This window comes from Ceratina calcarata, unplaced genomic scaffold (genome assembly GCF_001652005.2).
Source record: "Ceratina calcarata isolate Rehan_Ccalc_2016 unplaced genomic scaffold, ASM165200v1 scaffold141, whole genome shotgun sequence".
In the NCBI taxonomy this organism is placed as follows: domain Eukaryota; kingdom Metazoa; phylum Arthropoda; class Insecta; order Hymenoptera; family Apidae; genus Ceratina; species Ceratina calcarata.
The window spans coordinates 222,634-244,753 of NW_017135228.1; the positions used below are offsets into that span (position 1 = coordinate 222,634).

At 41.9% G+C, this 22,120-nt stretch overlaps 1 protein-coding gene across 2 annotated transcripts; it reads right to left on the minus strand.

Annotated features, from left to right (window-relative positions):
* Window positions 1-19,585: 19,585 nt before the first annotated feature.
* LOC113465031 (uncharacterized) lies at window positions 19,586-21,867 on the minus strand. 2 transcript variants are annotated; one of them, XM_026818266.1, is made up of 3 exons: window positions 21,738-21,867; window positions 21,397-21,622; window positions 19,586-20,380 (listed from the first exon to the last, which is right to left on the minus strand). In XM_026818266.1, exons 1-3 carry the CDS (start codon window positions 21,795-21,797, stop codon window positions 20,343-20,345), a joined length of 324 nt encoding a protein of 107 aa, XP_026674067.1. In that variant the 5' UTR covers window positions 21,798-21,867; the 3' UTR covers window positions 19,586-20,342. The 2 variants fall into 2 exon arrangements, 1 of the variants encoding a protein (XP_026674067.1); XR_003389869.1 differs by lacking the exon at window positions 19,586-20,380 and having other exon boundaries at window positions 20,858-21,627.
* Between the last annotated feature and the right edge of the window lie 253 nt (window positions 21,868-22,120).

The following is a 22,120-nucleotide window of genomic DNA, read 5'->3' on the forward strand; positions in this document are numbered from 1 at the left end:
TTTTTGCATCGTTTTTGTCTCGAGTATGCTACTTCAAGATATCACAAAAAACAGTAGATTCTATCAATGTTTGCTTGACAGATAGTTCACGTATGCAGTTTACAGACACATACATAATCATTTACGTAAAAACGTGCTGTTTAATATGTCGTATATCAAAGTGACAGGTTAATGACATTTTTTATTGAATCTGGATTGTTAACGTCAATCATTTTTTCTTTGATGGAGTGATGCAATTAGACCTGTTGAAATTATTAAATTCCTATTTTTCAACCGTATAATCGACACAATTGAAATTCAGACTTCAATTCGTCAATTTGTTTTCGAAAACATTGCTGTGTGAACAGAAGAATTTTCACAGGACTTTCATAAAGGAAGCGAACATGTGTCTGTGTTGGTATCAGAGGATCTTTAAGACACGTTGAAAGACGAGGCGTCATAATCATTACCGTAAAAGCGCAATCCGTGACGAGATCTGACGCACGTGTCAGCCTCGAGGATGAATTAAAAAGCAGTTTGGAGCCAGCGCGCAGATCGGCGAGGTGACTGCGAAATGACATAGCGAAGAAGAAAGCGCGCGGTTAAACAGAAGCGCGAAATCGTGAGCTGCTAGGCGAGGCAGCACGCGTTTGTTCGGGGATCTAGATGTCCTGTTCGACAGACACGTTTCCTCGCGGAGCTTCGTGAAGTGCCTAGCTAACCCTTTTCACGACAACCTACCCAACAAAGAAAATAAAACTACAAATAAAATAGCAAACGAATATAGTAACTTGACATTTGTATTATTTGTATTTTCGGAAGAATATCGATTGTGCAAATTTATTCGAAAAATTTGTATTATTTATTGCGAAGTTTTTGCTATCCAGATGTATTATGTATATCAGCTGACGTCACGTCTGTTGAACATGATATACGGTCGATGGACGTGAGATATATTTATGCAGTTCTTGACATATTTTTTCCCCCCGACAAAGCCGCCTAGTAGCAAAGCTGTACTCATTATATCAGTCTGAAAATTTCAAGTAAACATTGAACACAATGATAGATTTATTAATCTGGCGTTTCCTAATGAAAGGAAAAACTAGTCATCGTTGTAATGAAAAAGACGCAGTCCGTACCCATAAATATTACATGCCTCTGCGGCGACGTCGGTTCTTTTCTCTTTTTATATTTTATGAATACGTAAACATCGTACCTATTACAATTGCTCAATTTCAAACGCTAATAAAATTGTTGATATTACTGCAGGAAATGTCGATTAATGTTTAAGAGAAGGCAATAATTATTTGCATACTGCATGCGTTTGATTGATATTCGAGACTACTTCAAAATTTAATTATGCAGAAGCAAGCTATGTACGCGTAGTTAAAAATATTAAAAAAAAGATATTTTTAAGAATCGAATTAGAACTTTTATACCAAAACATAAGTATTAAAGCTTACGTTCATCATTAAAGAAAGAAAATGTCTATATGCGAATTAAAAAAAAGTATTTGACATGAGAGTATCTTTGGTTACAAATTCGCAAAGGTTCCCTTGTAAAAGGAAAAAAATACGAGTTCCACAATCAACATGAAGGAAGGGACAGCGATAGCGTAGGTCAATGATTTCCTGGTGGCACAGCAGGTCCCGGTCGATGGCGTGCTGCTTTATGGGGTGTGTAATGACACCGTATGGATCCGCGGCAAAGCCCAGAGGAAACGTAAAAACGTGCGGGGATGGAGAGAGAGAAAAAAAAAAGAAAACCGGCTAGGGATGTTATTGGATGAACAGCAATCATAAAATTTCCCTGTGACGCCACGCTTGGGGTGGGACACCAGAATTTGAGTACGCAACATACGCAGCCTGGGTGTCCTCAATATTTACGGCCGGGTCGCGAGGGCTGTAAACTGTTCTGCAAAGTAGACGTGCTGTCAGCAGTTTCCATAAGATTGGCCGCGACGCCACGCTAGGGGTAAACCACCCCCGTGTGCTCGTGAATATTCCTCGGGTTATACGCCTTATACAAGGACTCTGAGAGTATGTGAGCGGAATTTTTTGTTACCTTCCACTCTTTTCTGACTATGGGTACGTATGATTGTTCACTGAAAGTGGAAGATCTTATGGAGTGTTCAAACATAATAAGAAGAAACTTATAATATATAATAAAAAATATGACTGTTTAAGTTTAAGGTAAAAATGGATTCATTATAAAATTACACTTGAACATCGTTCATTTTTTTATTAAACTTGTTGATTGTTCAAACATAACTTTTATTAGTATTATAATATACATCGTTTTTATTGTATTATAAATTTCAGATTACATTTTATTTATACTTCAATCCTATAATATGTTTGAGAAAATTCCAATATCGAATATTTTACTGTGAATGCGATTCCCTAATATCATGTAGCATCGTTTCATTTCATTCCATATACTTTTGCGACCCATAGGACTCCGACTTTAATATCAAAATGCGTCGTCCGTGATTCTTCCCTTTCTACGTTTCAACCCTCCAAGACTTTCTACTTTATTCTAACTTGTTATCGAATAATCTGAAAAATCTGTCCAGTTGCAAACGTTCGCGATTTAAAAATAACTTTGATTTTTAGATAAAATGATGAAGTAACCAACGAGGTGTAAAAAACATAATTCATTCATGTCCCTCAGTCAGTAGATGCAGTTTGATAGTATTAATTCATTGAATGAAGAAGGGCAGCAATTCTCTCCCGTTCTTCGTATAATCGATAATATTACCCATAAAGTATGGGACTCTTAAGAAGCAGGAACGATAGATTTCCATTGCGAAGTCATTTAAACTCCATTATCGCGAGAGTAATCACGAAACGGCATAAACAAGCGTGACCCGTAAAAACCGGCGGGGTTTACGCGCCTGCTCGCTCGTTATACTATAATTTCACCCTGTCCATCCCCCTCTCACTCTATACGACGCACATAAACATATACATATACGTACCTCCGAAGCACCCATTCAGTTTTTTTCAATTTCAGTAACGTGGGTGTGCGCCACCGTCTTACGGTCGCTCGTAGATCGGAGATACATCCCTAATGTTTATGCAATGGCCAGTCGCGGCGCGGAATTTTTCGCCGCGGAATTGCCACCGCGATACGGAATCGCGTGTGCGACCACGCTGCCCAATAACGCATAACTCCGACAGATCGGATCTCGGTGGCCGGGTCCCGGGCGAAGGTATGCGAAACTTTCGCTGCCGAAGGAAACTCAACGGGCCTGTCGTGTATTAAAGAAAAGTATGATGACACGAGCGAGCGCATGCACCGTTTCCATTAGCTAATCGATATGGCTATGCAGATGGAAAAAAGCGACGTGTTATGTAAATATATTGAATGCCAGAAGTCGTATTAAAACTGGTGAAGTTCGTAATTAATATAAAAAACCAGGAGACAATACTTCGAAGCATTTCCAGTCAGCAATTTAAAAAATAGTTCGATCGATTACGTCACATGCGGATCATCTCTCCCAGTAATAAAGCACGTCGATCATGCGTTCCGTCGAAACGGATTGATCATTATACTCGAAACTCGAGAGCCTCCCCCGGTAGAGTTATCTCCACCCAAAACGGTCGAGGCACAATAGAACGGGAACGGAGCAAAGATACAATGCCTTCTTGGTTGGTTCCAGTCGTCCATTCACGTGAACGCGCGATTACTGGCCGATTAATAGGGCCAGCAGGTTGCCGCTACGCTGGGGTGGCGACGTATATGATTTAAAGAGCCGAGGGGGTTGAGGACGAGCACAATGGCCCGCGTCGATGCTCACGTTTCCTAACAGCGCTCGCCCAATTTCACTCAAACAGAAGCCGATTAATTCACGGCGTCCAATTTAATCCGAGACTCGGCCCACCCTCTCCTCCCGGTACCATTATACATATTTTAAACTGTCAATCTCTCGTGGACGCCGCGTCGTTCGGATTAGACGCGTTGGGGTCAGGTTGGATCAGCGCCGGGGTCAGGGGGCTAACAATAAGCACAAAAGGACCCTCGGCAATCTGAAGACTCCTCTCTACGCGATCTTTGAATCTTCAATGTTTGACAGTGATTGGGATGTTCATTTCTTACTCAGATTGACTTGCTGTATTAGAATAATTATAATCGACGTTTGACTAATTAACCTATTTTTAATTAGATTCTAAAAACACTAGCGATTAGAACAGTTGATATAAAACACTTTATAAATTACATTTAACGTGTGCAACTTTTTATTAACAAAGTACGGAAAGAGTAATTAATCATTGTCATCATTTATGAAGTACATAAATTAGAATTATTGATCATCAAAAATGCATGGTAATTCCAAATTCCAGTGAATAAATGCTAAATGTTTAAAAGCCGTGAATCTCTAATTATAACAGACATGTTAACGTCTCGTTGTACGGGTTATTATGTTCTTCTTGGTGATATTACGTCGGATTAACCCAACACATTCCAGGCCAGTGACTCTCTGTTTGGGGAATTGCGAGGGATCAAGTTTGCTCTTTCTGACAAGACAGCGGAGTGATCACTCCACGTGAACGAAATTATTCTAAAGTGGAAATTGAAATTTATGTTCAAATTAATTCTGTAGTATAAAAACGACGTGACGTCTACACTGCAATATTAATTTTAATTATACGTAAAAAATTGCTTTGCAATAATGAGGAGTCAACAATTTCAATGTTAATATAAATCATGAATATTATGTTATTAGCTAATCAACATGACGAAAATCGAAGTTAACAAGGTGAAACGAAGGCAATGATATCTGTTCAATGCCTTGTTCTCGGAAATATTACTATTTAGTTGTAATTACCGGAATTAGCAACCACTTCTACGAAGAAAGCCAAGGAAAATCGCACCCCAACGAGGCAAGGTGGCTGCTTTGGAGTCACGTGAGAGCCGTGGTGGCACGTGCAGGCGCTACCGTGGCCGTGGCTCGTTAGCGCGAGGCTCAGGTCAGGTAGGGATGAGTTAGCGGATTAATAACGCCTGGCACGAGCCTAATCAGCCGGTGTAGGGTTCACTGGGTGCCTGGCAGCACATCGCACCCCGTCCTCTACCGACGGCCGACCCCATAACAATATCATATTCGGGTCCCCCCTGAGTTATTAACCTCTAAGGTTACCGCAGCCACCCTCGCGTCGTCCAACATAAGCCGCACTTAATTACCAGAAAAGCTTAACCACCGTCTGTTAAACCGTGTTCACAATGGTTGAGACCGGGCCGGGTCAACTTTCGTGCAACCTGTCCCTCAGGATGGACAATGAGTCCCGGGCAGGGGATTTTCAAGTAATCTGAACGTGAAATGATCATTAAAGATTTTTATAAAATTATGTCTTCACAAATTTGTAAATTAGAACTTTTAAGTGAATCTTAAGGTCTTATTAAAAGGAATACTTTATTCCACGAACTAATTATATTATATCAGATAATACAATTGCGCTGTGTTTATTAGAGTTAAGAGTTCTACACTACAAAAAATTCAAGTCTACCTTGGAACCATTGGAAGTACTGTAAAAAACTTGAAGCAACGGTTATAATTTGTAGTTACTATATTGAAAGTGTTGCGCATTCGGTGCCTATACAGCATTCGATGATCCACAACGCATTCCGAAAACGGACAGCATGGGAATTGCATATCCATAATAGAAAATAAGGCCACGGTAGCAAGGAAAGCGACGGAGAGGCATATCAGAACACAGGCTTGTTTGCCACTGCCTTACCGGGCTCATCGTTAACCTCGTTTTTTTCTATTAATACGACGGAAGAAATAGAATATGTTTGGAAACAGTGAAACTATAATACGTAATAGAAAACCGTATGCAAAAAGACAATTAATGATATTTCAATGCAAAGAGACTGATAACATTATCATTGAAATTCTTTGTGTTTCAACTTCCGTTAATTAGAATTCCCAAGTTTTCCTTTACACTTTCCAAACAGAACTGGAATTATTAAAACGAGAAGACCGCGTAGACAATAAAGTGGTATGTACATCAGAAGGAGCGTCTAGGAAGGCAGTATGAGACAGGATTCGCGTAATCGGCCGCTCGCCGAGTTCCGTGAAAGTTAATTAATAGCCAAAGGTACTCGAGGAGAGGTCCAAGGGGCGGTGGGTTTACCTGTTGACAGTAACGATGCGACGCCCGGCGAAAAGGGCGTCCGAAAGAAAAACGCCGATAGGATACACACGTGTCTATGTGAGTGTGTTTACGTTAAAGCTGAAATTTNATACAATTGCGCTGTGTTTATTAGAGTTAAGAGTTCTACACTACAAAAAATTCAAGTCTACCTTGGAACCATTGGAAGTACTGTAAAAAAACTTGAAGCAATGGTTATAATTTGTAGTTACTATATTGAAAGTGTTGCGCATTCGGTGCCTATACAGCATTCGATGATCCACAACGCATTCCGAAAACGGACAGCATGGGAATTGCATATCCATAATAGAAAATAAGGCCACGGTAGCAAGGAAAGCGACGGAGAGGCATATCAGAACACAGGCTTGTTTGCCACTGCCTTACCGGGCTCATCGTTAACCTCGTTTTTTTCTATTAATACGACGGAAGAAATAGAATATGTTTGGAAACAGTGAAACTATAATACGTAATAGAAAACCGTATGCAAAAAGACAATTAATGATATTTCAATGCAAAGAGACTGATAACATTATCATTGAAATTCTTTGTGTTTCAACTTCCGTTAATTAGAATTCCCAAGTTTTCCTTTACACTTTCCAAACAGAACTGGAATTATTAAAACGAGAAGACCGCGTAGACAATAAAGTGGTATGTACATCAGAAGGAGCGTCTAGGAAGGCAGTATGAGACAGGATTCGCGTAATCGGCCGCTCGCCGAGTTCCGTGAAAGTTAATTAATAGCCAAAGGTACTCGAGGAGAGGTCCAAGGGGCGGTGGGTTTACCTGTTGACAGTAACGATGCGACGCCCGGCGAAAAGGGCGTCCGAAAGAAAAACGCCGATAGGATACACACGTGTCTATGTGAGTGTGTTTACGTTAAAGCTGAAATTTCAACCGGGGGAATGGGCGCAACCCCCCCGCGCGCGCGTGGCGAGTGGCCACGGGGCCAGAAGCGTTGTGTCGAGCGCAATAAAGACACCCCCTCGCAGCCGGGTTAACGTTGCAGCAGCGCGAAAGTCGGCCCCGGAAGGAAACTTTAAATTGGAAAACTTTCCGCCGGCCCGTCTCGGGCCAAAGCTGCAGAATGCTAAAAAATAAGCGTGCTACCTACCCCCGTCCGCGCCGCCGCCGCGCAGCGTCGGCCGCGGCTCCCTGGTCATTATACCCCGGCGCGATTCGTTTGAAATTTTCACTGCGTCCCGACGTACCGGTATTTTTCACCATTGTTCCAGTTTCCTGAAACGCGTTGTACTGGATTAAGGAATAGCATCAAGAAATACGTTAAGAAAGTAATTGGTACGAGATAAGATGTTTTATTTTGTTGATAAGAAGTTTAATGCGGCGTTAAAACTTCTTTTCGAGACTAACGTTCTATTTATATTTTTCTCATTGCTTCCATGTTGCACGTGTAACTTATTATAAATGTTGCGTGGTATCAGCGTGGAATTATCAAGAACAAAACGGAGAAACGAAATGCAGAAAGCTGCCGTTCCGCAATCGGTATATCGGCCAGGTGAAAGTAATAAACGTAAGTCATACACCGGACGATCATAAATAGCCGATATTAACGTCGATACGAAGGAATTAGCATAACCGTGCGCCGCGACCGATCGACGTCTAACCGGGAGCCAATCGTCGCTTCGGATCGTTTATATATCATTTCCCTTCGGCCGCGACGACTTCGCTTGCTCGTGTATGACTTCATGACTCTGTACGGGTTCGCAAATCAATCGTTTCCGTCTGCGATACTTGCAGCCAACCTTTAAGTTCAATTCACAACGAGAAACCGTGCTGTTTATTCGAATTAAAGTACGGTATATCATGAAAATTTAATTGTTTGCATGATTGCATTATTATTAAAGAAATGTGTATAGAGAACGCTTTTGTACAATGAGTTATAGTAATTAAATATGGTCATGTAATTTTGTCTTTTAAGTTAAAATGGTATTTGTTGTGTGTATGTACAGAAACGAATTAATTAAATTCGTTCATCACCAATTATTCCCTTAACAAGTGGAGTTAAAAGGAACTTGCATAGGATTTTTCTTATATTTAACAATGTACGTTAATTTTTGGCTCATCGTACATTTTACATTTGAGAAACTTCAAAGGTTCTATACAAACAATAAAAAAATTGTCAGTTCAATTCTTTATTAAATCCCACATTCCTATTTTGAGTAACAAGGATATAACTGAATAAATTCAATGCGATTTAAAGGGTATAAACTCAGTTAAGTTGTGGTCGGGGTTAAACAAAGTATCAAGATGAGAATTTATTCCTTGCCAATTAAATACTAAAAAGAATCCATCGCGGGCATGAAAAACAGTCCGATGCAGGCATAATTTTCACGGCTACCATTTACTACCGCGTATATCATCTCGGAACGGGCTTTATATCCCGTGACTCAACTATGCCGCTGAACAGAGTGACTTACGGTTATAATGAACGGTACTCGTAATAAAGTATCGATGACTGAAAAACGCGGTATACCTTAGAACCTTCAAAACGAACGTAGAAAGTTATTTTTAAACGTTTTTTTTTTGTTACACTTAAACAATACTTGAGTTGTATAGACAATTGGAAAAACAAATTTGTCGCATATTACTTATGTTTATGGGCAATCATTTTCGAACGTAAGCCATACAATACATATAATTGGCAAGTAGATACGATTCGTCTTTGAAAGGAACGATACGTGATAAGAGTACGAACAATGTACTGAAGCAAATTATACTTTTTTTAAACGCAGGTATAAATCATTCTTATTTTCAGTTATTATGAAGTGACTCAAACGCTGCGTATTTAGACGTATAATTATTGACGTATGAAACTGATATTGAATCATTTTCCATGCCAACCTTCATCGTGCCATCATTCACCATTAACGGCTCGATCACGGTAGCCATATAATTGTCAATTATACATAGTTATCTTATAATTCATAACGTAGCTGGAATTTTCCTTCTCTGCGAGCTCGTTCCCTCAGGCTGTTACATCGAATACTTCCTCAGACATGAATGACATCAATCACAGACATGAATCAATTGCTAACGTGTCGTATATGAAGTTTATTCAATTTCTGGATACACCTTTGCGCAATATCATTGGTAAATATTAATAAATTGTCTTCTATTTGATGATCGCATACAATTTCTTGCAATAAAAAAAGTAATTACATATAAATTTATAAGTTGAGCTCGATATTCGCATTCGAAGAATTTAACGCAATATCATTAATAATTTAACACAGCTAATTACCGCAATAAATTACACGTATGGATATCATAAACAACTAAAATAGATAAACAGTGTAAGTATATAAATTTAGACACGTTTCAAGGATACACCTATTTAAAACATCACGATGAATAATCATAAATGGCGAAGCGTTAATAATCATCGTTCAAGATGGTATCTGTGAAATTTTCATAAAGAAGTAATAAGTATGTACACGAATAGCTTATGTACAAAAAGTATACTCAAAACGGTGATAATTACTATAATAACTCAACGTATTAACAGATAGGCGAAGGATATTTATACATAAGAAGGACATATTCCATAAGAAAAAAAATATGTTAATATAAAATGAAAAATGCTCGACTATCTTAGGCTTAAATTATTTGTATGTTTGAAACGAGTTTATAACAAAAGTTCAGTTATAACAAATATACGCCAATTATTATTATACATTTAGATCTTTCCACATACATGTATAATTTAATTTAAAAAAAATAGAAAATACTTGGAATATTCCATTCCCAGTAATATGGCCGGTAATTACTGTCATAAATTGCATGACACTTCGGCGCGGATCTACAACGAATGGTAAAAAAATTCGGATCACTATCAAGAAGATATTACTCAAAGTCCCAGGATGCGGGACCACGTGTACGGTTTTGAACTACGGCCGAGAAAGAGACGTCGTCATTCGTGTCGGCGGCGACGCTCGGTCGGCCATTACGAAATCAACGATGCGATGATATACGTGTTTTCCGTCATAGTTTATGAAGCCGATAAACGCGTCCGATGCCGCATGAATTGCTAATGGAAAATGCTATTGACAAACGCGGCTCGGTAAATCACTCGAGAGCCGGGAATTCGCGATGTGGGCTGCGGCCGTGCGGCGTTGAAAAGTTTCGTGGGTACGTGTACTTACTCGCACGGTATGTACCCACTTACCTACCCGGAGGTTCGCCAACGCGGAGGTGGCTGTTCACCAACAATAAATGTTGATATTTCACTCGTTGTCACGCTATCGGCTCCGCTCAGCCTCTGACTCACGAGCTTATGAGTTGTTAATTACTGTCTCACGTTCCTTTAAATCTGAGTTTATTCGCTGCACGTGAAACCCTCACGTTTAATGAGATTAATGAATATTGCTTCGGAGACAATTGAATGAAGGATTGTAATATATGATTCAGTGTGTCAGCAAGTGATACGAGTATTGTTTCTGGCTTGAATGCTAGTTTAAGTCTACTGTAATCTATAATACAAAATTTATTTCTCTATGTATTAAACTTATGGAAACGTTTGTCACTGAATAATAAAATTACGGATTGAAGTAACGATACTTCCAGTAGTTGAAATACGACGAACCAGATAGAACATTTCTAGGGAGTATTTACTTGGGAGTATTCTGTAGAAACCTGAGAATCGGAATCGAAAATCCCAAGAAGCGGAGAATTTTTCCGCGATGCGAACCGGTGCAACACCTGCAGCATTCCTGCACGGCGTGCCGCGGCTCGGCTACAACATAATTCGATAACAGTCTATTAGACACGCGATAATTGCATATTTCCCTGGGCTGGGCACCGTCCGCGGCGGCGGCGGCGACGACATAATAATTTCAGTTTACGCGCCGACTGTTAATCGCGTCGTTTATATTCCACGGTTTAACGCGCGCACGCTGCCGTGCCGCGCTGCCATGCCGCCGCGGCCGTATGCACCTACCTGCGCTGCGTGTCTCACGAATATCGGTCAGGGCATCGGACGTGTGCTGCAGTCTCTGTTCTGCACGCGATACGCATCGGGGGAAATAAAGAAACGGCGTGGCGCGGCGAAAGAGGCACGATGCGAGCGAAACGGGAAGTGTTATCGAGCATTATTATCCCCCTGGCCGATACTGCCTCCGGTAATTAAAGGGACGCTTGAGTAATATCCTCGGTCTCGTTACCGCCGGGAATCCATCAAATCATCTACGAGATTTGATCTGTGCAGATAACGTAATCGGATTCAGATACAGAATTTCTTGCAACTTGCTTAACGGACACGAACGTGAAACGAAAAAATTATTGCCTTTATCATTTCAAACAATTACATAATGTATTTTAAATATTTTCAATCGATTAATAATGAACTGTGATTTAAATATATTTAATATCGACTGAATCGCTAGACGAAGGATACTCTGAACGGTTGCCGGTAAACAAAAACAGGGAACTATAAAAAGTCCCCAGAATCTGACGTCTCGAAGCGAGAAAGATAAAAAGAAGCCAGAGGATGGATAGATTGCGAAACGGCAATCGTTCGCAATCAAGTGTACACAATATTCCATTGATGCTTTGATACTCATTTAATTCCACAGAATCATCCGTAGAGGAGGTGATCCCCTAATTGGCTTTAGAGGCAAGCGTATCGTTGCGTACGCGGCGCAGGGAGCCCGGGGGTCTGCGAAGATCTGCGGGACCCAGGGTACGCCGCCGCGCCACGTCGCCGCAGCGTCGCCGTGCCGCACACCAGTCAATTAATGCATCGGCAAATAAACGGATGATTCTTCAGTTCGAAGAGAGTGAGTCGGTCGGTCGGTCCGCGGCCAAGCTGTCTCAAGAGGCCTCATTAACTGCGCTCCGCCAATTATATAATAATAAGCTAATAATAATTGCATTGCCGTTACATCAGCCCACCGTCGTCCGTTCGTCCCGGCGCGGCTGCCGGAGTGGACGAATAAATTAAGGACTAACTTCCCTCTTACGACGCCCTCGTCCAGACTGCACGTCAGGCTGCATCCAGACCCCGGTCTTAAGTGCATTTTTAAGCATCCAGCTATCCGAGCCCAGCCGGATATGACAAAATGCGACACGAGAGCTTCTGCGCTTGATTAAAAGCCCGATTGATTCGAAACGGCGAAACGTTATGGCTAATTTCGTATCGGGCCTACACGCGGGGTTCCGTCTATTTAAGGACTAATTTTTCTTCATTTCGTTTCAGACAGTAGTCCCCTCGAAATTACGCTTTACTTTGAAAATAAATACAATAAATACGTATTGTTTGTTTTAATATTTCTAAAACAATTCTAATATTATTTGAAGTATTTGGATGATGTTCGAAGGAGTAAAATCGATTCCGGAACTCGTGCATCAGCACAGTTAGCATTTATTGTCGCAATCCAATGATTATTAAATGTATCATTTATTGTATTGTAAAATGAAATTAAATACAAATTTGGAGAAATGAATTGAAATCTAAACGATGCTATTTGAATTGCATCCGGCAGAATTGAACTGGACTAATCTGAACGAGGCTTAAGAGAGTCTACGGCCGAGCTCGCCGTCCCGTGTTTTCTCTTCTCTTTTCCGAGCTCCTGTAAACCAGCGCAGCGCGGTGCGTACGTTTATGTAGAAGCGGTTTTCAAATCTGGTTAGGCTCGCTCCGCAATTTTGTAATCCATAAACGTCGCTCATATGGCGCGTGCTCCAGTTCCATGTATGGCGATAAACCGTGGCTGCCCTTGTTGCCCCGATGCCCGCGCCGTGTCGTCGTTGCGACAGCTCGTTTCTCCGGGTTTCTATCATATCTGCGCGGCCGATTACCTTATACAAGCATCCCAACGAGCCGGTCATTCGTAGAAAAGTAACAATTAATAAGGACAATGGCCACCGGGACTCGTTTCGATCGTATAAAAAAACGTCGAGAACGAGTTTTCCTATACTCGACGAACTATTAGAAACCCGTTTGCATCACGGAGTAAGTAGACGAAATTTATAACATGTATACGTGATCTAAGAAGCATGTAAATCTTTTTGTTCGAGAGCAACAATTTGATCGATCGCGGAACACTGTCTGGCTGATACGATAAGCTGCAACGTGTCAGCAATACGTTCTAATTGTCAAGCTTGTCTTCAATAGGAAATACAAGAGGACAGTGGGGGCCGGAGGACGGCGCGCAAAATTCGGGCCAGCGGCATTCCTGCGGAACCGAGGCGAGGCCCCGCGGAATCCCTGCTCCCCGAGTATCCCGGCTATTATTTTTAATGCCTGGACGTATCCCGCGTCGTCGTCGCCGCGCCGCGGGGACGAAATAAAACGGAGGGAATGTCGGGTGTCGAAGCTGGCGCGGATTTACGGGGCGCTTTGTAACACCGCCTTCCTCAATTCAGCAATATACCCAGGAGGAGTAGTATCTCCCTCCACTGCATTCGGTCCGCCGCGCATGGGACCACATGACTCTCCCACGGGGAACTACGGCGGCTGGGGACCCCGACGCGGCGCGGCGGCGGCGTGGGCCCCGCGAATGTAGCTTCCGTTACCGTCGCATCGTGTGCTCATTAACCCTCCGTGTGCCCGGGGATTAAATACTTCCCGGCAACCGCGGCCAACAGGCTCTCGCCGATGGTTTTTTATTTGTGAGAAATTGCGCGCCAATGGAGTGGGAGATTTGACGAGGTTTATGGGGTTACCGAGGGAATTCGGTAGGGGCACCCACGACACCGGCAACCTCGACCTCCGGTTTACCCGGTCTCAGTCTGCTACCGTGTACACTCACGAATATAACGAGCTTGCGAGAGATAAAATGTACTCAAGAAATTTAAAGCATTCGCGAAACTGAATATCGATTATTTTTCTTAAAGCTGTTTTTATCCCAATTATTAGCTACATTATTATTTAAATAAATCATGTTTTATGTAGTAAGAAATAACATTACACAATATGCATGTACATGTACGTTTCATATAATTACGAATATGCCAAGGAGAAATATAAAATAAAGCGAACTACACAGACAGATATGATTGGTACATCGTAATATTTGCTATAATCAACGTTAAACGGGAAACCTGCGCCTTGAATGTCATTAAATATCTTTATCCGTACCGAAATCTTATTTAACGTCATCGCGAAGGCTATCAAACGATATTTGATAGCGTTTTCACTTCGCGCGGCGCGCATAATGACATTAAGAACGGTAGGAGAAGGTAGCCGTTGCTGGTAACAGTAACATTGAGAGTTTGCATATGAATGGGTGATTAGAATTTACCACGCATGATTTAGTATAGTAACTCATCGGACGTGATAGATCTGTCTATTCAATCTGGCTTGCCTTCTCTCTTTCCACCGGCGTGCAACGTTGACCCAAACATTAACTTTTATAATTCATTGCAACGAACTTAATGGCCATATACACGTACGTATCTACCTTAGATCTTTGCATATTGCACGTACAGGTTTATACGCGTTAACCACGTATATTGGATGTGCAATGCTTCTCTCTTGAGTGTTCACTTTCTCTCAATTCGTATCACTTTCTAACGTCAGGATACCTCGAGAAATTTATTGCGCTCGGTAGAAAATGTGATGAATCCAATACTAATTTTTGCAAAGCACATAATTGTCCCGTTCGAACGCGACCTATAAACCATTGGAACAAAACTGAACTAGCAGCGGGCAAAAAGCGCGACGTTTGATTTTGCGAAACCGCTGCGGAGTTTTTTGCTCGGCAAGCAACGACGGTCGGTCAGCAGCGGCAGCAACGTTAACCTTGATTCGTGGCTGCTGGTTTCGCGAGTCTCGGACGAAATAAAATTTTTCCCTCGCGGTTACGCAGGTGCGCGCAAGGAGGAGAAATATGACGGTGAATTTTTCCCGGATCCACCGGCACCGGTATGCGCAGTTTATTGTTAGCAAAAGGGCCGCGCGCGCCGCAAAAACCGTCGCCGGGGATTCCGTTTCTAAGGCCCAATTACTCGTGTCATTACACTTCTGGATTCCTGAAGCGCGCGCGCGCTCTGTTCTCCCGGCTAAAGCCTCGTTCAGATTAGTCAAGCCACTTGAAACGTTTTACTCAATGCGAATCCGTTGTTTTATTTAACTTCGAGCACGCTTTCAAGTTCTCAAGCTCTCTGATTTTATTTGGTTCAATCTGCGTCTGGAATTATTTTAAAAAACTACGTTCTTCTTCGATACAGTGACTGTTTCCTTTTAATGACTTTCTAATTAAAATATTTAATAATACATTCATTTCATTTTGATTTTATACATTCCAATGATTATTAAATGTATCATTTATTGTATTGTAAAATGAAATTAAATACAAATTTGGAGAAATGAATTGAAATCTAAACGATGCTATTTGAATTGCATCCGGCAGAATTGAACTGGACTAATCTGAACGAGGCTTAAGAGAGTCTACGGCCGAGCTCGCCGTCCCGTGTTTTCTCTTCTCTTTTCCGAGCTCCTGTAAACCAGCGCAGCGCGGTGCGTACGTTTATGTAGAAGCGGTTTTCAAATCTGGTTAGGCTCGCTCCGCAATTTTGTAATCCATAAACGTCGCTCATATGGCGCGTGCTCCAGTTCCATGTATGGCGATAAACCGTGGCTGCCCTTGTTGCCCCGATGCCCGCGCCGTGTCGTCGTTGCGACAGCTCGTTTCTCCGGGTTTCTATCATATCTGCGCGGCCGATTACCTTATACAAGCATCCCAACGAGCCGGTCATTCGTAGAAAAGTAACAATTAATAAGGACAATGGCCACCGGGACTCGTTTCGATCGTATAAAAAAACGTCGAGAACGAGTTTTCCTATACTCGACGAACTATTAGAAACCCGTTTGCATCACGGAGTAAGTAGACGAAATTTATAACATGTATACGTGATCTAAGAAGCATGTAAATCTTTTTGTTCGAGAGCAACAATTTGATCGATCGCGGAACACTGTCTGGCTGATACGATAAGCTGCAACGTGTCAGCAATACGTTCTAATTGTCAAGCTTGTCTTCAATAGGAAATACAAGAGGACAGTGGGGGCCGGAGGACGGCGCGCAAAATTCGGGCCAGCGGCATTCCTGCGGAACCGAGGCGAGGCCCCGCGGAATCCCTGCTCCCCGAGTATCCCGGCTATTATTTTTAATGCCTGGACGTATCCCGCGTCGTCGTCGCCGCGCCGCGGGGACGAAATAAAACGGAGGGAATGTCGGGTGTCGAAGCTGGCGCGGATTTACGGGGCGCTTTGTAACACCGCCTTCCTCAATTCAGCAATATACCCAGGAGGAGTAGTATCTCCCTCCACTGCATTCGGTCCGCCGCGCATGGGACCACATGACTCTCCCACGGGGAACTACGGCGGCTGGGGACCCCGACGCGGCGCGGCGGCGGCGTGGGCCCCGCGAATGTAGCTTCCGTTACCGTCGCATCGTGTGCTCATTAACCCTCCGTGTGCCCGGGGATTAAATACTTCCCGGCAACCGCGGCCAACAGGCTCTCGCCGATGGTTTTTTATTTGTGAGAAATTGCGCGCCAATGGAGTGGGAGATTTGACGAGGTTTATGGGGTTACCGAGGGAATTCGGTAGGGGCACCCACGACACCGGCAACCTCGACCTCCGGTTTACCCGGTCTCAGTCTGCTACCGTGTACACTCACGAATATAACGAGCTTGCGAGAGATAAAATGTACTCAAGAAATTTAAAGCATTCGCGAAACTGAATATCGATTATTTTTCTTAAAGCTGTTTTTATCCCAATTATTAGCTACATTATTATTTAAGTAAATCATGTTTTATGTAGTAAGAAATAACATTACACAATATGCATGTACATGTACGTTTTATATAATTACGAATATGCCAAGGAGAAATATAAAATAAAGCGAACTACACAGACAGATATGATTGGTACATCGTAATATTTGCTATATCGTTTCTATCAACTGTATAAGGTAATATCAATTAGTACTTAAGTAAGATTCCTTACGAGAGACGCTTGGAATAAATTCAATCGACCGGTGGAATCGTTTCCACAGCGATTGCGTAGTTAGTATATAGGGATTTCGTAATTATTTAACTATGTGCACGCGGGTTGAGTCATTTAAATAGCTTGACGACTGCAGATTGCTTGGAAATTGATATTATACGACAAAATGATGGAAACAATAGGTTACGCAGTCTTCGGTAAATTGCATGAGCAATACGCTAAGTATAATAACGCGTATGTAATTTCAAATCCTGATTCGTTTAATATCTCCGCGTATAAAATGGCGTCGTATATCTTTCCATAATTTGTTACACCTAATTCTACGTTTAATTTAAGAATGCAAAGGTCGAGTCGATTATCCAATTACCCGTTTAAATGCAGCGTGTGACGTCGCGTCTGCTGCATAGTTCCGAGATGCAACTTATGAACAAAATTAGTTCTAAGCATCACCTGGAATCTTTCGCAATAATAGATATTCGCTAACAGACAAAGCCCACGCTCTTTAAACAACCGATTGTTTGACTCGGGAAACGTTTGCTTAGTGACGTTTGTTCGACTCCCGATGCATCAAAGTTCTATCGTACACAAAGTAAAATTAAATATACTTTATGAGAAATTCTACGTCCATGCAGAATATTTATTATTTTATAATGAAACAATGTTTTATTCAGTATACGATAATTTATTTACTAAAGTAACATCAGATTTATCTTCACGCATCGGAATTTATGATTTTATACGGAAATAGAAGTTTCACATATTTATAAGAGACTAAATATGCACGTACATATGTATAGTATCAGGAAAGAATAATAGAAAATAGAATCGAGAAATTACAAAAAATAAATGAAACGGTTACAAATTTCTTAACTTCAAAACTGGTGAACAGAATTAATTTATCAAACTACACGCTTCCTCCAGCGTGTTCCGAAAGTTTCGTTGTTAGGAATGACGAAAGAGAGCCGTTGCGTCGCGACGGCCAGCTAATCGGTGGCGAGAGAAAAGTATGCGCTTAATTTGATGCAACCGTTCGCCCGTGGAAATTGCATCGTCCAGGCTCGTGGCAGGGCGGACGGAGGGAGATAGAAAGAGAGAGAGAGAGAGAGAGGGAGAGAGAGAGAGTGGAGGCTGGAATCCGATGGTACTAGGGGCGCTAGAATTTCGCATTGTGCTCTCACAGTGCCAGTACGTTATCACTCGCTGAATGGCCTTCTGCCAAGCGGCCACGTGGTCTGACCTACAGGAGAACATCGAGCTATGCTATTTTGGACTTGAAGTACCTGGCATGTAACACTAATAATATTAACTGCGCGTTACGCATCGACGCGCGTACATCTCGTATCGATGCGATGGTAGATGTAGATGCGCGGCACGGCGACATTTGCCAATATGGGAGCAGACGGAATGTGTGTAAGTAGAAGTGGACGTAGTGGAAAGTCCTCGCGGTAGTCGGACACATGTGTTGCAGTTGAAACGCGAATAAATGGAACACGGGGAGGAGAAATAGATCGATACAAATATGGTGTGGGACAATGATTAAGTACTATCATATTTTATATTAAAATAATAAAATTATATGAACAACTAATAATAAATGTTAAAATGCATATGAACATTTATTACAGATTTCCATCGGCTTGAAGCACAGAAATTAGTTAATAACATGCCTGAATCATTTATATTGCGCATATGAACGTGTTTGAAAAATGATATCTTAGAATGGATTAGTCAGTCTTCATATATTACTTTTGACAGGACGATTAAATATTCATTTCGAAGCCGGTTAATTCAGTTGATTTTAATAAATATGCATTTATTATAAGGTATATTCTAAAAATCAAATGCTGATATCTCTGACAGCAAGTATTCAGACAGGATACAGTTCTTTAATTGACAAAGCAGAAAAGGCTACATATTAATGTGTTAACTGCATTGATATTGATAAGCATATGCATTTAATATTGACAAGGGATATTATAATCCAATCAGTAGCTATTAAAACGTGTCAAACATTGATTGCAAAAGTGACATAATTAGAAATTGATCAGAAAGGTAGATTACATCTTTCATTTTTCTCATGCTACAAAGTAGATTAAAGAAATACTATTAAGTAGTCAATTAACTGTCATCAAGGTTCTTAAGCCTAGTAACAAAAACAACATAACTGACAAGCCAGTTTATGTGCTCATACATACATTCTCGTTCAGAAGTTATGAAACTGAACGTACTTATTAGTTTTTTCTTTAAATCTGAGAAAAAGCCTGATAATTATAAAAGACTGTATGAGCTGAGAAATACGCGCTGACCTTATTATCATTTATGATAAACTAACGACGTCATTACAACAATCTTTATTGAATATAGACAAGTTTTTTTCTATGAAATCAATCTCTATTTTTATTCATATCAGCAATTCTATATTAATGAAAAACATTTTATTAACATATTATTTTATATTATTGATTATATACTGTCAGCTGATTTATGAACGAGATTATACGCATAATATCATTAATGACTCGTGCGTTAGCCGGTCGAGAGACGGCACAGAAGCCGGCAGCGACTGCTAAACGGTCGGTTGGTCGAAGGTTAATCCTCTCACCTGGTAAAAGATGATGTATAGTTGGGAGTAAAAAAACGAGAGGTAGCACGCGATCACCGTAAATCCACAGCGTTTAGACTTCTCCGCTCCATTCTACGGCGAACGGGCTCCTCTCCTCTCTTCTTCTTTTCTCTGGTCCCTCGTGTCCGGCGACGAATCGCACCGCACGATGATATATTTCCGCCGCTGTTAAACGGTCCATTGTTCGCGACGGCCACTGACGAATTTGTATATGTTTATAATAGCCACGCCTGTGGCTAGCTATGAGGCATAATGGTGACAAGGGGAGAGATTGTTCTTCGCCAGTGAAAATTGCTAGAGGCTGTCCGGTGGAACCCGGTTTGAACCGATTGGATCGTCCATTTGTTGGATCGTTTCCTTTTGGCCAAACTGGTTTACACTGATTTTAATTGCAATTTACTTCACACGCATTAGGAATATCAATTTCATGGTTGTTATTCAGGTCGCAGATTAATATCTGCCTACAGCCTGTTCGGTCTGATTATAAATTCTTAGATATGAAAACTAGTTATTAACGGATAGAATATTAATATGGATAAGGAAATACATACTAAGATGATGAAAGGAAGTGTGGAGTCGGTGTTGTAAGATGAACTTCGGTGTAATTTTTCAATTCTTAGTAAAGTTCCCAGCGATCATCCCCCAATTGGCGACCTGAGACAGAAAGCGCAGCAGCCAATATGTCATCCCTTCTGGCCTGGATAACGCTGCCGGTTGCAGATTCGGCGGCGGGACGAGAGCGGCCGGTGGAGAACAAGAAGAGGAAAAGGGGCTCGCGAGAGAGAAACGGGGAACGCGAGAGAGCCGAACGGCGAACTGGGCTGTCGCCAGATCGGGGGATACAAATGGGCAAAACAGCGCTCTGTGCGGATGCCGCGGGCCCGGTTGCAGGTGGCGTGGCCGCCGATAAATATGTCAGCCGGCAACACCATGCCGCGGCATACCACGCCGCGCTCTCGCACCCTCGATCTCTCCTCTCTCCGTCCGGTTCCCTCGGTGCGCCGAGGCCGAGTTCGAAACCGAACCCTCCTGCCCCCCTATGCCCGCCGCCCCGCGGAATATCTCTGTTCCCCGGGCACCCGTTTCTCGCCTCTGTTTCACCCTCGCCGCGCATTTGAATATTATGGAAATGTCGACGCGAGATCGCAGCCCCGGGACCCCGACTCGCGCACACTCTACATCTGTCATACTCCCTAATGAGTAGCCGGGGACCTTCTCTACCTGGCCACAACAGGTGAACCCCGCGTCTTTTCAAGTCCCGGATTTTTCCCTGTTAACTGTATTCATTTAAAAAAACAGCCTTGCAATGTACGCATACTGGAAATGCAGAACTACTGAGGAAAAAAAAAAATTGTTTACCTTGAGCGATAATCAGAATTGAAATTTCAACAAAATATTTCTTCAAACCCCGTCTGCATTCGTAAACATCAATTTTTTACTCAGCGTTCATAATGCTTCGGGTGGCAGGTTAAATATTCCAGAATCCTCGAAAGGAGCGTCTCCCACCTCTAATCATTTCCGTAACTAATAATTCAAACTGGCTCTATTCACCGTAGTCTCATGCAAAACCTGACTCGCGAGCGATAATTAATCTTACGTATTCAAGAAGCTTGACGCGAATATAAATTAAAGTTATTGGGGCGATAACATCTTCGAGTTCTATAAATCACCGTTAAGTGATGTCCTCGATTCGCTGATCCCTCCGCTGCCATTATCAGTGTCATCTATTTTATGATGCGGACTGTTGCGCCGCTTCTCGCTGCAGCTATATGTGTAATACTTTGCTCGCTGGAAGTGAACGTGACCCAGAGAGTAGTTGGCCAATATCAAGGACTGACGTTCTCTTCTTTTAAAACTTCCACCGTTGCGCGCTCTCACGTATTTACATTCTTCCAACTGCACTGGTTGTGGTCGACGGGAAAAATGGTTTATAAATATAATTTGCATGCAACGCGTATTACTCTAATTTAATTCGATGACAAAAAGATCGGTTTGAAAAGTAAAAACGTACGACGACGCCTGTTGTGTCACGTAGAATGTAGAATGAGTAATATTTATAGGAGGCCCCCATTTTTATCGAAATTGAAAATTGTCATGCGTATGACGTACTTCTCGACCAGTGTTTTCCATCGCTAGAGAAGTGGGACGTCGCACGGGTAGAATATTAACGACTGTCACCGCGCTCACGCCCGTAGGCTATATGTATTTTAATCGTGGCGAAGCACTTTGAGTTCTGAACGTATCGATTCGGCCGAAGCCATCTCGCTTCCTAAGATACACACGCTCCAACCTCCTATTAATTAATCGATAATTGATTGCGCAATATTCGTGGTTAATTAAGTTGCCAGTTTGCCATCTCAATTCAGTCTATTTATAACTATCCTATTCTCGTTC